Raw genomic sequence first — 13,171 nt, forward strand, 5'->3', positions numbered from 1 at the left:
AATAAATGTAATATTTATTAAAGATTCTTACAGACACAGTGACATAGCTAATAAATACTAAAAACTTATGTTGTTCTGTTTTGTGTCTTTTTCCCTACAGCAGGTACCTAAACCCGAGCGCAAAAAACGGAGGAAAAAGGACACAGATATTGTAAGTCTGTCTTCATTCTCATCATTACTAACAGCCGGTTCTCCTCACCTCCAGTGCTCTTTGGAAAAAAAAGATATAAAACACCAGAGGCTGTAAAACATGCATATAAATGTGAAAGTAAACATGCAGGTGAACTCGATATGAACTTTTCCTCTGCTGCTCTCTGCAGGTGGAGGAGCATAACGGCCACATCTTCAAGTCGACCCAGTACAGCATCCCCACATACTGTGAATTCTGCTCATCACTCATCTGGATGATGGACCGAGCCTGTGTGTGCAAATGTGAGTGGGCACGCAAACATCACACCAGGGATTCTGCAGAGAATCTCTGAATGACATAGATCAGAGAAAAAATGTGCTTGTTTTTTCATTTCAAGGTTGTGGTTGGTGTTGGAAGTAGTGTTTTTTTTTGTGTTTGTTTGTTTTTCGACAGACACTGTGTTGTTTGTTTGTGTCCCACACATGAAGACAAAAAACATAAATTAAATATAAAAGTATGAGTGAGGGTGTGGTAAAAACCTGTAACAGCTTCTATGAAAACCACACCCAGTTTACATGTTGGTGTTCAAAAGGTTGCACATTCAAAACAAGTGTAGAATTCTAGTAATAAAATGCAGAGAAACAGGAGTAATTGCCATATTTGCAGTGTGAACAACAGTTTCTAAGAGTGATCATTATTGTTCCAGGGCAGTTTTTTGTACGTAGTCAATGACACAAAATAATCCATCACGTTTCCCTTTTAATTCCACATGATAACTCCAAAATGTATGATAGAAAACTAACCATTGGATGTTTTACACAGAGGAAGATTTTTAGCCTGTCTAATTTGGTAATTATGGAATTGTGAATTATTAACAAAATACTGTATGAAACTAAATATTTTTCTTATATCTCACTTTAAAGAAAGATGTTCCAATTTGAATGATGTTGGTGTCAAATGAAGTCAACGCCTGTAGTTTAAAAAAGAAAGTACAGTGAGAAGATTGATTAATTATGTGTCACTAAAATATGTTTTCCCTGATTCCATTCTTCTTTTTATGGTGCTGAGGAGGAAAAGAAGCTGCTCTTTAGTCTGGTGGTACGATGTGACATTAAAACAAAGTTTTACTTCATTTCACCACCTTTGTCCAAAGAGGCAACCAGAATCAACAAAAAATGAAAGTTCCCTGTAGTAGCTTTAAATACTGATAAATGAAACTATAATATTTATTTGTTATCTGTTTATTTGACACGGACGGTACGTTGGGCAGTGTTACATCTAATTAAAATACTGCTGATGCGGTGCCTATAGGACTTCTAACCGTGGCTAATTTGCAGTCCTTGTCCCTGCTTAGGATTTTGAGGAATAAACACAGGATACCAAACTTTATTAGAGACATGTAAACAAACAATAAACCAGAATTAACAATATATTGTGAAGAATCATATATTTTGTACAAAACTACACAACTTTTTCTCAGAATCCCAACATATTTTGTGATCTTACACACAAAACCACCCTGTGTAGTATATCATCTATCCGGATACTGAAACAACATGCCGATGAAACTTTGATTATTGACGTTTTATGAATTTAAAATTGAATATGCTCACTGTCATATTTCTTATTTCCTCAAAATAAAAGTCTGAAATTAGATTTGTTCGACATTTAATCGCTACTTAAATCTTTTGAAACCATATTGAGTCACTGAAAGGTTCACTTATGAGTTAAAATTATTCAGTTTGGTTATTCAATTAGAAAGAATTCTCAATATTTGTTGGTTTTACTTTCTTAATTGTGAAGGTATGCAGATGTTCTCTGTTTTGTCTCATTGTAAACTGAATATCTTTTAGCTGTGATCAGACAACACAGGAGATCTGACAGTTAAACCTGACTTTCTTTGTTCACTGTTTTATGACCAAATGATCAATCAGTTACATGATAAACAATCAATATATTAGCCTGCTAATGAAAATAATTGTGTGTTGCAACCCAATGATATACTGTGTCTGGTGTTGAAATTACAATAAGTGTTCACTTAACTTGTACCTCACCTGACCCTCACACAGACACTCACATGAACTCGTACAGTCACACACACACACACACACACACGTCTGTGGCTGAGCTGTCTGGTGTTCAGCGAGCCCCACCCTCCCTCAGCCTTAATCAGATTGTTTTCAACTGGACTCATGGGTTCTGCAGTGCCGTCTCTCCAGAGACCTCTCCAAACAGTTTGTCCTTTATTCACACAGGATGTTTTCTTCATGCCAGCCAATGCTGCTTTTGTCTCTTAAACTATAACAGTTTTTTGTTTTGTCCTGAAGTTTTTGCTGAATAATGAGGAGGCACTGTCTTTCTGTGGATAATGGAAATGACCTGTTTGGTTTCTCTGGCTGTGTTTATCCAGTGTGCCGGTACGCCTGCCACAGAAAGTGCTGCCAGAAGACGACCACCAAATGCAGTAAGAAGGTGAGTCGGCCGCACAATAATGTCCCATGACATTGATTGTGTTACTGTGTGTTATGTACAGTAGCCAGTTTTGTTCTGCCACCTTATACACCGAAAGTGTCATATTGCTCTTTAAAGACAAGACTAGGGAGAACACATTTTTTTAAATATTACCAATTTTGTTAGAATTTTAAAGTATTGGCATTTATTGCTGTTCACATGCGTCTCTGTGTGAGTGTATCCTCTATACACAATATAAGATGTTGATATGTTTAAGTTATAGTCGTTCAAAATTCTGTGTGTTTGAAGAAACAAGAGTGTTGAATTTATGTCGAAGATGTCAGTGTGTTGCAGTGATGTATACTGAAGTTACGATGCTAACCAGTAGTTAGTCTGGTAGCCCCCCTTAGTTTCAGCTGGGAGATATACGCCAGCGTTGTGCAACTGTGGTGACGTAGATAGACTGCTTACTGCAAACCGAACAGGAAGTTAGCTAAACGAACGCTCACAGCAGCTTTACCAAAATACTCAAAAAATGTCAAACAAAATACTCTTACATCTATTTTCTTTATTAAACAGAAAAATACAACCGTACACCTTCTGAATTGAAGTTTCTCTTTTTTTTTCCTGAACTAAGACGAGCTCAGTTGCCTCATTGACTCGTCGTAGAATAACACACTTCATCAAACCGAACCATCTCATTTTGTCTTTCCACAATCGCCTCTGATTTGGTCAAAATAAATCCTTACTCACCGGTCTAGGTGCCGCTTTTCCACACCGGTGATGACCAGTTCTTTCGTGCTCCTCTTCCACTTCACACCTTTCCATGTCTTACCCTGTGTCTCAGTGTCGTCAAACTGACCTCCTGTTGTATTTGGTCTCGATCCAGCCGTCTGTCCAGAGGCTCCTAAGCTTGGTTCCGTTGCCCATGTTTGCTCACACCAACACCCCCCTAATTGCTAAGAGTTTTTCAGTCACTAGAGTCAGTTTAGGGCCAGTAGCTGCACGACTTACTGAGCTAACAGCTTATACAGCAGCTAATAGCTAAAGACATAGGCAGCTACAGCGAGGACAGCCAAGTTTATTTGTGTAGGACAATTCAGACACAAGGCAACTCAAAGTGCTTTACAGGGGCATGAAATTACATTAAAAGACATTAAAAACAAGAAGGGAGACATCAAGAAACAAAACATTAAAACAAGTTAAAAATAAGAAAACTTTAAATAGAATAGCAAAGAGTATAGTGAGCAGCAGGGGTTGCTCAGGTGATATGCTGCCCCCTATTCAGCTTTAACAGAGTATATTATGTTTGTGTCTTTGGACAGTTTGACCCGGAGCTTTCCTCCAGACAATTCGGAGTGGAAGTTTCTCGTCTGACTAACGACGAGAGGACGGTGCCTCTGGTAGTGGAGAAGCTTATCAACTACATCGAGATGCACGGCCTCTACACTGAAGGAATATACAGAAAGTCCGGCTCCACCAACAAAATTAAGGAACTCAAGCAGGGACTCGACACAGGTGACTTTTCATGTACATTTTAGCTGACAGGTGAATGATGCTAGCTGACTTTGTGATTACTAAGTGTTTGCATTCTCCTCGTCACCATACAGATGTTGACAGCATGAATCTGGACGACTACAACATCCATGTTATTGCTAGTGTTTTCAAGCAGTGGCTGAGAGATCTGCCGAATCCTCTGATGACGTTTGAGCTGTATGAGGAGTTTATACGTGCCATGGGTAAGTGTTCAATTCAGATATCCAACTACATTGTGTTTTCAAGTGGATTTCACATTGGAGATCCAATCCTCTATAATTTATGACTGTGAAGTAAACAGTAAATGGTGATCTGTCTTGTGGAAATGCCTCCCCAGGTTTGCAGGATAAAAAGGAAATGATCAGAGGGGTATACTCAGTTATTGACCAGCTAAGCAGAACTCACCTAAACACCCTGGAACGCCTCATATTTCATCTTGTCAGGTAATAAAAAATTATGGTAATGGTAATCTTAGAGTAAGATTAATACATGGAACCACTCTATACATTTTTCTAATACTGTATTTATGCTTTCAGGATCGCCTTGCAAGAGGAGACTAACCGTATGTCCGCGAATGCCTTGGCCATAGTTTTTGCTCCCTGTATCCTGCGGTGTCCTGACACCATCGATCCACTGCAGAGTGTCCAGGACATCGGCAAGACGACAGCGTAAGAATACACGGCATATCTATCAATCTATCAAATAAATGTTGTGCCCTTGCATAAGTCAGTGATTTACAAAGTGTATTGTGGCCTTCCCTTTAGAGGCATTTCAGTGGGGGGCACACATGACCAGGAGTAAAAAGTTGGAGTTGAGTTGAAACTAATCTGTTTCATGTGGAGAACAATTTAGACAACTTTGTTCAAGGCTATCGCAATCTAGTTTAGCAAAATTGATCTAGACAGTACAGATGTCACAAAGGGGGAAGAAAACACAAATGTAAAAAATGTGATCCTCAACAACCAAAGACATCAATCAAAATCAAAGTCAAGTTTTTGTTTTTGTTTGTGTGGTTTTGTCGAAAAACTCTGAATATAACTTAATCCATGATGAAATTATTCAAGTCCCCTTCTAGTCAGAAACGTGTTTTTCTTCTCCTTCCTTCAGTTGAATGTTTGAGCTTCACTGTGTAGAATGATTTACCTGCAGAGTTTGACACTAGAAGGCTGTTTCTACATTCATTACTGAGGTCTAACTTTTCTCCGTGATCATTGAAAATCTGATTTCAATGATTTGTGACATAAATACTTTAGAAGCCGATCCATGCCTGCAGTAAACAAATGCTGAGAATGGACTTTACAGTGAAGTAGGAGGCATCTTGTGTCCAGCTGAACTTAAATGTATTCATATAATCTGATGTTTTTAATGAGGATGAAGGAAAAGGTGCCATTTTAAAGATTTTGATGTTGTAACTATACTTGAACGATACTCGAAAATAATTTTGATATGTGACTTTAAATAAATGTTTCATTTGTTGTTTTGCTGCAGATTTCTCCAGTAATAGGTGATAAAATTAATGGGATTAGGGCATTTATTTGTTTTCTGTTTCCCAAGGGGGCTGACAGAAAACAACTGGCCTGATGGAAAATATGAAGCTCATACTTATCTGTACAAATAAATCTGTGTAGAAAAGGTTTTTATGATTAACATGAACTCATCGTTTTCACTGTAACATCAAAGGGGCTCTGTGAAACTTCTGTGTTGTGCTGGACGCTGGTCGTAAGTTTATTTTAGCAGACATTTCTTAATTGATGTTAGCTGCTGTTGCTCTCTGTTAGTGGAGGGGAGAGAGGTGCTGATCTGAGGCACTCGAACATGTATAAAATCACATCCTTTGGACTGTTGCAGAAAGTCCGACCCAAGTCCTTCACAAAGAAATCCACAGTCCAGCAGCGTTAAACAACTTAAACAAATCGTCCATAGGCTTGCATAGGCAGAGAGACGGGGAAGGTCTCATTTTTCAAGTCACATTTCAATCCGCTCACATGTGGCAAATAAAATATAGTGATTAATATATGTACATTTCTAAAAGTTGTTACATGGAGCCGCTTTAAGCATTTCCAGTCCTTCTGAAGTGGCTTTGTTTCTTGCTGTCCCTCCACAGGTGTGTAGAAGTTATCATTTGTGAACAGATGAATAAGTACAAAGTTCGACTAAAGGACATCAGCAGCCTGGAGTTTGCGGAGAATAAAGCCAAGTGCAGACTGACCCTCATTCGACGGTCAATGGTAAGTTCAAGTAATGTGGCTAACACGACTAGTCCCACTGCTTTCAGATGAATCATGTATATTTACAGTGACTCATTGCTAAATCTAGTTGACCGAGCCATCCTTAAACAACTCCTTCTGCCACACCGTCCCTGATTATTTCCTTTCTAAGCTGTGTTTCTCCTCCCTAACCTGTCCTTTCCTTTACCCAGAAACCCGTACTAATAGCTGTTAGATTTATGAGCATAGCGCGCACTATGGTATGTATACATACACCATGGATTGCATCCTCAAACCGTCATCCAGTGGTGATGTTGTTGTGGTGCTGATCACTGCATCGTCTCATCTCTTTAAATATTAACATCCGTCGTCTCCATCCCCTAAAGCATGAGTCATCACTTCACTTAGTCTCTGCTTCTGTTTTATTTTTATTTTATGTTTGTGTTCTGTTTCTGTCTCTCGTGGGTGAAAGTAGGGACATAATGCAAGCATGCAACTGCTTTTAATTAGATATACATTATGCTATATGGAGTATGGAACATACAAGGATCAGCATTTTCTATGGCTAAAATCTGTAAGGGTAGTACAAATACTTAGTTACTGTACTTAAATAGATTTTTCCGACAACTTTGTACTTTGACTCCTTACATTTTCAAAACAGACTCATTGCATTAGTGTTGTTTTACGACGCGTTACCGACCCAAATTGTGGCATCCTGAGAATGAGACTCAACAATCAACTATCTTTGTGGTGCATTTAGGAACAGCTGGGACAAATCCTATTGATTCTACCTTTAAGTTTAACAGTCTTTGAATTATATTAATATGATATGAGGTCCAGTAAGCTTTGCACAGAATTGGCCGGTAGAGACATCCTTCAGAGGGAAACTTACTTTTATATTCTGAGCACATTCCAGAGCCTGTACTTAATTGAGTAAAGAAGTTGAATCAGTACCTCTACTTTTACTTTTTTACACAAATATCTGTCCTTCTACTTGAGTAAAGAATGTGTGTACTTTTGCCACCTCTGCTAAAATCTATAGAAATGTTTATAGTTCTGGATGTTTATAATCAAATACTGCCTGAAGAACTTACATCAGTGTCTCACTCTCAAAAACATCCAAAATAAGAAATTGGAAAATGTGATTTTATTTTTGTCATTACTTTCTTTGGATCATTTATAGTCAGAGATCATTCAATTCAAACCTTTATTTCAAACACGAGGATTGAGTTGAGAGCTACCCTCAGTGCATGAACAAAGACTTCAGACAGAAACAGACCTGTTAAAACAGAAATACAAATGTACAAAAGAACGAGCGGTAGTTGGTTAAAACAGTTGCAGGCCAATAGTGGACAGCTTTGAAGTATAAACCTGAAGTATAAACCTAAAGTGCCCAAGTGGCAAATACACATAGTCTTTACTCAAGTAGAAATACAGATACTATAAGTAAAGTTTCCCTCTGAATGACATTCATACTGCCTATTTCTGTGCAAAGCTAACTGAACCTCATGTCATATTTATATAATTCAAAGACTCAAACTTCAGGTGGTATCAGTTGGATTTATCCGAGCTGTTCATAAACGTACCACAAAGATAGTTGATTGTTGAGTCTCATTCCCAGGACGTCAAATAGCCACATTTTGGGTTGGTAAAGCATCTCAAGCAGCAACGAAGTGAGAATATAAGAAAATCCAGGCAGAGGGCTGCAGTGTCTCTGCAGATACGAGACACTAACACGCCTTTCCTCCCCATTCCAGTCTCTGACTTGTTACGTCTTTTACGTCATTTCATCTGCCATGATTGATTTGCACTGATAGGCTGAAATCGGTCTTGTGATGTAGGGAAGGCGGCCTGCAATGACGCAAAATGAAAATAACGATAATTCCCCTCGAATGCATTAAAACTAAAGTAACAAGCCTGTTTAGAAAATGTAAGAAGTAGGAAGTACAGATATTTGTGTTCAAATGTAGGGAGTAAAGTAAAAAGTTGTCAGAAAAATAAATACTCAAATAAAGTACAGATATCTGGAAAAAGTGCAGTAACGACGTATTAAACCTTGGAGGAAGGTTTCATTGTAGTCAAAAAACAACATCGCCTCAAACAGTGATATCGTAACTATCAGCTCTACTTCAGAACTGAGAAAGGATTACGACTGAAACTGTATCATCAGCCACTCAGCTAGAAGAAGCTAGACACTAACTAAACTGACCTTCATGAACCTGGCATTACTGATTTTTCTTCCTTTTGCTTCTCACTTTTACCCCAAGCAGCCAAATGCAGCTAAAAAGGTAACGTTTGAGCATCACTGTGCTGTGTCTGTCCTTGGGTTTGATCAGTCTTGGTGCTGCTGTATTGTTTTTCAACTTTCATGTGGTTCTGTCACTGCATGTGTGACTGAGTAGCTGCTTGGTGAAAGTGGAGATTTTCGCTGAATATGATAGCATAATCATTTTGTGCTGGTCAACTGCGTTCTCATGGAGCACTAATGTAATATTCACATTAGTGAGAAGACATCTGCCTTTTATTTGTCTCTTAGGGAAAAGGTCACGTACAGCGACTCAGCTACCACACGCCTTCGCCTCCAGTTAGTCCGCGGCTGCCATCTGTGGCTGATGCTGTGATTGAAGAGAGCGGCGATGAAGAGAGAGCTGACTCATTCACCGAAATCTCCGAGCATCAGCAGGCGGCCATGCAGCAGGAAGAGAGGGTGCTGACGGAGCAGATCGAGAGCCTGCAGAAAGAGAAGTAAACACCGTCACTGCACTTAAAATATGTATCTGTAAATAACTGAATTTGCAGAAACATCACTAATTTGCATGTTTTATTACTGTTAGCGGTGTTTCATCTTGTGCGTTAATGTCATGGGTTTGTCTCTTCAGAGAGGAGTTGACTTTTGAGATGCTGACTCTGGAGCCACGAGCATCAGATGATGAGACCCTGGAGTCAGAGGCCTCTATCGGTACCGCTGACAGCTCTGAAAACCTCAATGTTGACTCTGAGGGAACCATTTCAGACTTCTCTGGTATGCAGGAAATCATAACCCAACTTTTTATGCATTTTTTTATGTATATTGAAGTTGAAAAGAGGAAAAACTTATATATTGGCTTCTCTTCCATTCTCATCCTCAGAGAGAGGTCCAGTGTTGACGTCCCCCTGGCCTCGGAGATCTGACGTGAAAAGCCCCCGACGCCATGCTCTCCGCCGGCAGCCTGAGTCCCTGGACTCAGTGGACTCTGTCTCCAGTGTTTCCTCGTACTCCTCCTCATCACACTTCCACCCGTCGTCCTCTTCTTCCTCTACCAACACCCGTCGCTTTCGTTTCCACGCCAAGTCCACAGGCTCAGGTTCATCCCAGGCTCAGTCTCTAAATGCATCTCAAGCCTCCCGATCCGACAGCATCGACAGTAGCCCGACAGGAGATGTCGAAGGCACATATGACGAGAGGCCCCAGTTTACAAGCCGAGGCACCTTCAATCCAGAGAGGGGCAAACAGAAACTTAAGGGGGCCAAGCCTTCAACCTTGAGGCACTCCAGAGAAGGCGATGGTCCCGGGAGGGACCCTCCAGACCTACAACAGCAGGTGGTGTTGTATGGTAGTAATGAATTCATGGTATGAAGGACACTGGGACACTAAAGCACTCCCTATTCAACTCCCTGGCAGGTATACACCTTCTCAAACGGAGGTAACGCGATGACGACTGATCTTCACTTCTCAAAGCACTCTTGCTTCGCCTTTCTTTGTTAAAGTCTGCAAAGAAGTGTCCCCAAGTGCCGTGTACAGTGTTTCCACCCCCAGATGGAAGGGGGGAACGTTTGGCAGAGGGACAGAAATCAGTGAAAGGACTCCTCCTCTGTGGACGAAACTGCCACCCATGCTCTCACAGTGCCTTGGCAGCTCTTTACTCAGCGCCAAGAGGAGACGTACTGAGCAGGAGGACAGAGATAAAGGGAATGTTGGATTATGCAGAAGACCACGTAGTATCAGGGAATGTTACAGAGCTGGAGAGCTGAAGCAGTGTACTACAGTAAATAAGAAGAAATCAGGCAACATCAGGCGTCACGGATGTTACAGTGAACTTGAAGCTCACGATTATTAGCTGCTTTATGAGTTTACAGTTCATAACAATCAGTGTAAGCAGTTGTTGCTCTGTTATTACAAATTTATTTTTCCCTTATTTAATAAATTTTAATGTCACAGAAATTCTTTATAGCGTATAATATACTGGTATAAATACTGTACAAAGCCGGAACACCAGCCTCTGCTGGGTAGTTGAAGTCAAATATTTATCTTTTTTTTTTGAGTATCTTGGTCAGAGATGTACGGATATGGGCAGTGGATGATTTATGTGTGTATGCGTATGTGTGGGCATGTGCCAAGTGCTCATGCGTGACTGTATGTATGTGTGAGAAAGAGAAAACCACTTCATGTGTTTAAAGTTTGTGCTGCTTTTTTTTCCCTCACAAGGGGAATACCGCCATCAAAGGGACCAAGTTCAGCTGGTGTGTATTCCAGCCCCGGGGATCCCAGCTCTGTAAAGAATGTTGGATGTGTATAAAAATCCCTGCATTCACTGCTTAACAGCCATACAACAATTGTAATGTACAGTACAGTTCATATGTACAGTATAGTGGACAAATGCCATTCTATTCTTGAAATCTATTGTTACCCATCCCCACCTCCTGTCTCTAAAGTGTTTGCTCAATAGCAACCAAACAAGAACATAAAATCAGTTTGTCTCTTGTCTTTATTATTATTGAGAGTGTTTGTGTGTTTGTGTCTTTTGTCTGTGTTTTTCCACATCGTCTATTGTTCAGGCTGACATTCAGATAGCCAACACTTTCTCATCAAAATATCAAAACACTGAAGATGACATATTTGAAAATATAGGCAGACATTTGACAAACACAAGTGTTACTAGTAACATAAACTAAGGCTGTTACAATATCAGATATCCACTACACGAGTATTCATGATAACGATATTATCATGATATCTAAAGAAAATTTATGGAATCCACACTGGTGAGCTTACCCTTTTCAGATGCAGGTAAGAGTGTCTTACCTTCATCTGTCAACTCCTCTGTCCTGATTTTGTGTAGCAGAAGTAGCCCCACACTGTGGTCGTAGCTACCTAGTTCATCCTCTTCTTCTTTTTTTAAGTTTTATGGCAGGTAGCATCCAGCGTTAAGGCTCATTACCAACACCTACTATGACAAAGCAAAAACAAAAAGAAATGGAAATGATTCAGAAGATGCTGGATTATGTACACATTATTATCATTTGTGTATTTTTAACATGATATAAATAATTCATTTTTAAAGCAACATTATGTAGAACTTGGCTTTTTGTGCAATATGCCACCCTCCACTGTTTCTGAGTGCAGAAACATTATGTATTAAAAACTTGTACATTGTAGTAAACATGTATGTGACGCTGTGATCCTACCCTCTCACTGAAGTTACATAGTGCAGAAACCAATGATGGGGGGGGGGGGGGCGGACTGGCTGAGACAGAGACACCATTCACCCTATTACAAGACACTGTACCATCAACATGATTTTGGCTTTGCAATTAAATCTAATGAACTCCTCCTGAGCTATTGAAACTCTGCATGCCTCTAGCACAAAGACAGCAAGAAATGCTTAATTTTCATTTTCATTCACATTTTGCAAAGTCCATTTGTTTCATCACCTTTGATTATCACAAAGTTTCCAGCCATAAATAGACGTAAAAATGGAGAGAAGGCATCGCCAACAGCTAAAAGGGGTACAATGATGAAATGTAATGAACAAAGCCTGCCTATAGTCAGAGGGGGATCAGCAAAACAATTGCTTCAATTCTCCAACTGTAATGAAGGTAAAATAAATTAGTTAATAATTGGGGGAAAAAAGAGTAAATTTCATCATATGATTGATAATGAGTTAAAACAAACCATGAAATGGTTTATAAGATGTTTTATATACTTTTTGGCCCCAAATGTGATGCAGCCTTGTCTAAAGTTAACACTCTTCTTCACTATGTTTTTTCTGTCGTATTAAATATATGTCTGCAGACAGCTTGGTTAGGTAAAATATAGATTTATTTATAAAGCAATTATTATTTATTTCAGCAAGAGGCACAAAATTCGGACAACCACAGGCAGTGGTGGAAAATGCTTTCGGATATCATTCAAAATGTAAAAGTTAAAGAGTATTAGCCTTAGCATGAACCCAAAGTAACAAAAGTAAAATGCAGAGTGGCTAATGTCAGAATTGTACATAACATTTTAATGGATTATAATTAATGATGCATTAATGTGTATATCATTTTAAAGAGGTAGCTGGTAAAAGTGGGACTTACTTTAACCTTTTATAGTATCATTTATTCACTAATTTATATTTGGTATAAAAAATCTAAATCTGTAAAGTAACTATCAAATAAAAGTCCATTATTTCCCTGTATAATTTAGTGAAGATGTAAAAGGTAGTTCATGTACCTTGAGATTTGAATTTACAATATTAATGAGGTGATAATACAAACTCAGAAATATGTATCTTTTCCATAACTGAATAAACAAGCTGTTCTCAGGAAAATAAGGTCCCCGAACACTGTTTGAAGCTAGAAAGGCGGCAGGGTCCACCAAATATTAACAAAGTAAAACAGTATGAGATTGTGTTGTCCTTTAAGGTCAGTTTGTTTATTCAGTTTATTCACTCGTGAAACCAAAGAGATTGGTTTGTGAGAATTTGTGTACAGTATTCATTTAAAAAAAATAATAATAAAAACTGTCCAAATCAGCGAGTAAATACAAAATTGTGAGATCAGATTTCAGAGATGCTGCCTCCTCACTCCTCCTCATTAACTAGCA

The 13,171-nt window shown here is 39.1% G+C and overlaps 1 protein-coding gene across 11 annotated transcripts in view; it reads left to right on the top strand.

The window, feature by feature from the left end:
- myo9aa (myosin IXAa) overlaps positions 1 to 11,054 on the top strand; it is a 116,180-nt gene extending 105,126 nt beyond the window's left edge. For 5 of the 11 annotated variants that reach the window (XM_084356605.1, XM_084356608.1, XM_084356606.1 and 2 more), the window contains 13 exons: positions 101 to 151; positions 321 to 432; positions 2,541 to 2,602; positions 3,907 to 4,099; positions 4,192 to 4,320; positions 4,455 to 4,560; positions 4,654 to 4,785; positions 6,222 to 6,345; positions 6,537 to 6,584; positions 8,592 to 8,612; positions 8,861 to 9,069; positions 9,204 to 9,346; positions 9,453 to 11,054. In XM_084356605.1, the coding sequence (XP_084212731.1) occupies positions 101 to 151; positions 321 to 432; positions 2,541 to 2,602; positions 3,907 to 4,099; positions 4,192 to 4,320; positions 4,455 to 4,560; positions 4,654 to 4,785; positions 6,222 to 6,345; positions 6,537 to 6,584; positions 8,592 to 8,612; positions 8,861 to 9,069; positions 9,204 to 9,346; positions 9,453 to 9,940 (1,818 nt within the window). In that variant the 3' untranslated portion in view covers positions 9,941 to 11,054. The remainder of the gene's footprint in view (positions 1 to 100; positions 152 to 320; positions 433 to 2,540; positions 2,603 to 3,906; positions 4,100 to 4,191; positions 4,321 to 4,454; positions 4,561 to 4,653; positions 4,786 to 6,221; positions 6,346 to 6,536; positions 6,585 to 8,591; positions 8,613 to 8,860; positions 9,070 to 9,203; positions 9,347 to 9,452) is intronic. The other 6 variants (XM_084356611.1, XM_084356612.1, XM_084356614.1 and 3 more) reach the window with 4 other exon arrangements.
- The last annotated feature ends 2,117 nt before the right edge of the window (positions 11,055 to 13,171 follow it).

Source organism: Pagrus pagrus (assembly GCF_965226575.1).
Source record: "Pagrus pagrus genome assembly, chromosome: 1".
NCBI lineage: Eukaryota > Metazoa > Chordata > Actinopteri > Spariformes > Sparidae > Pagrus > Pagrus pagrus.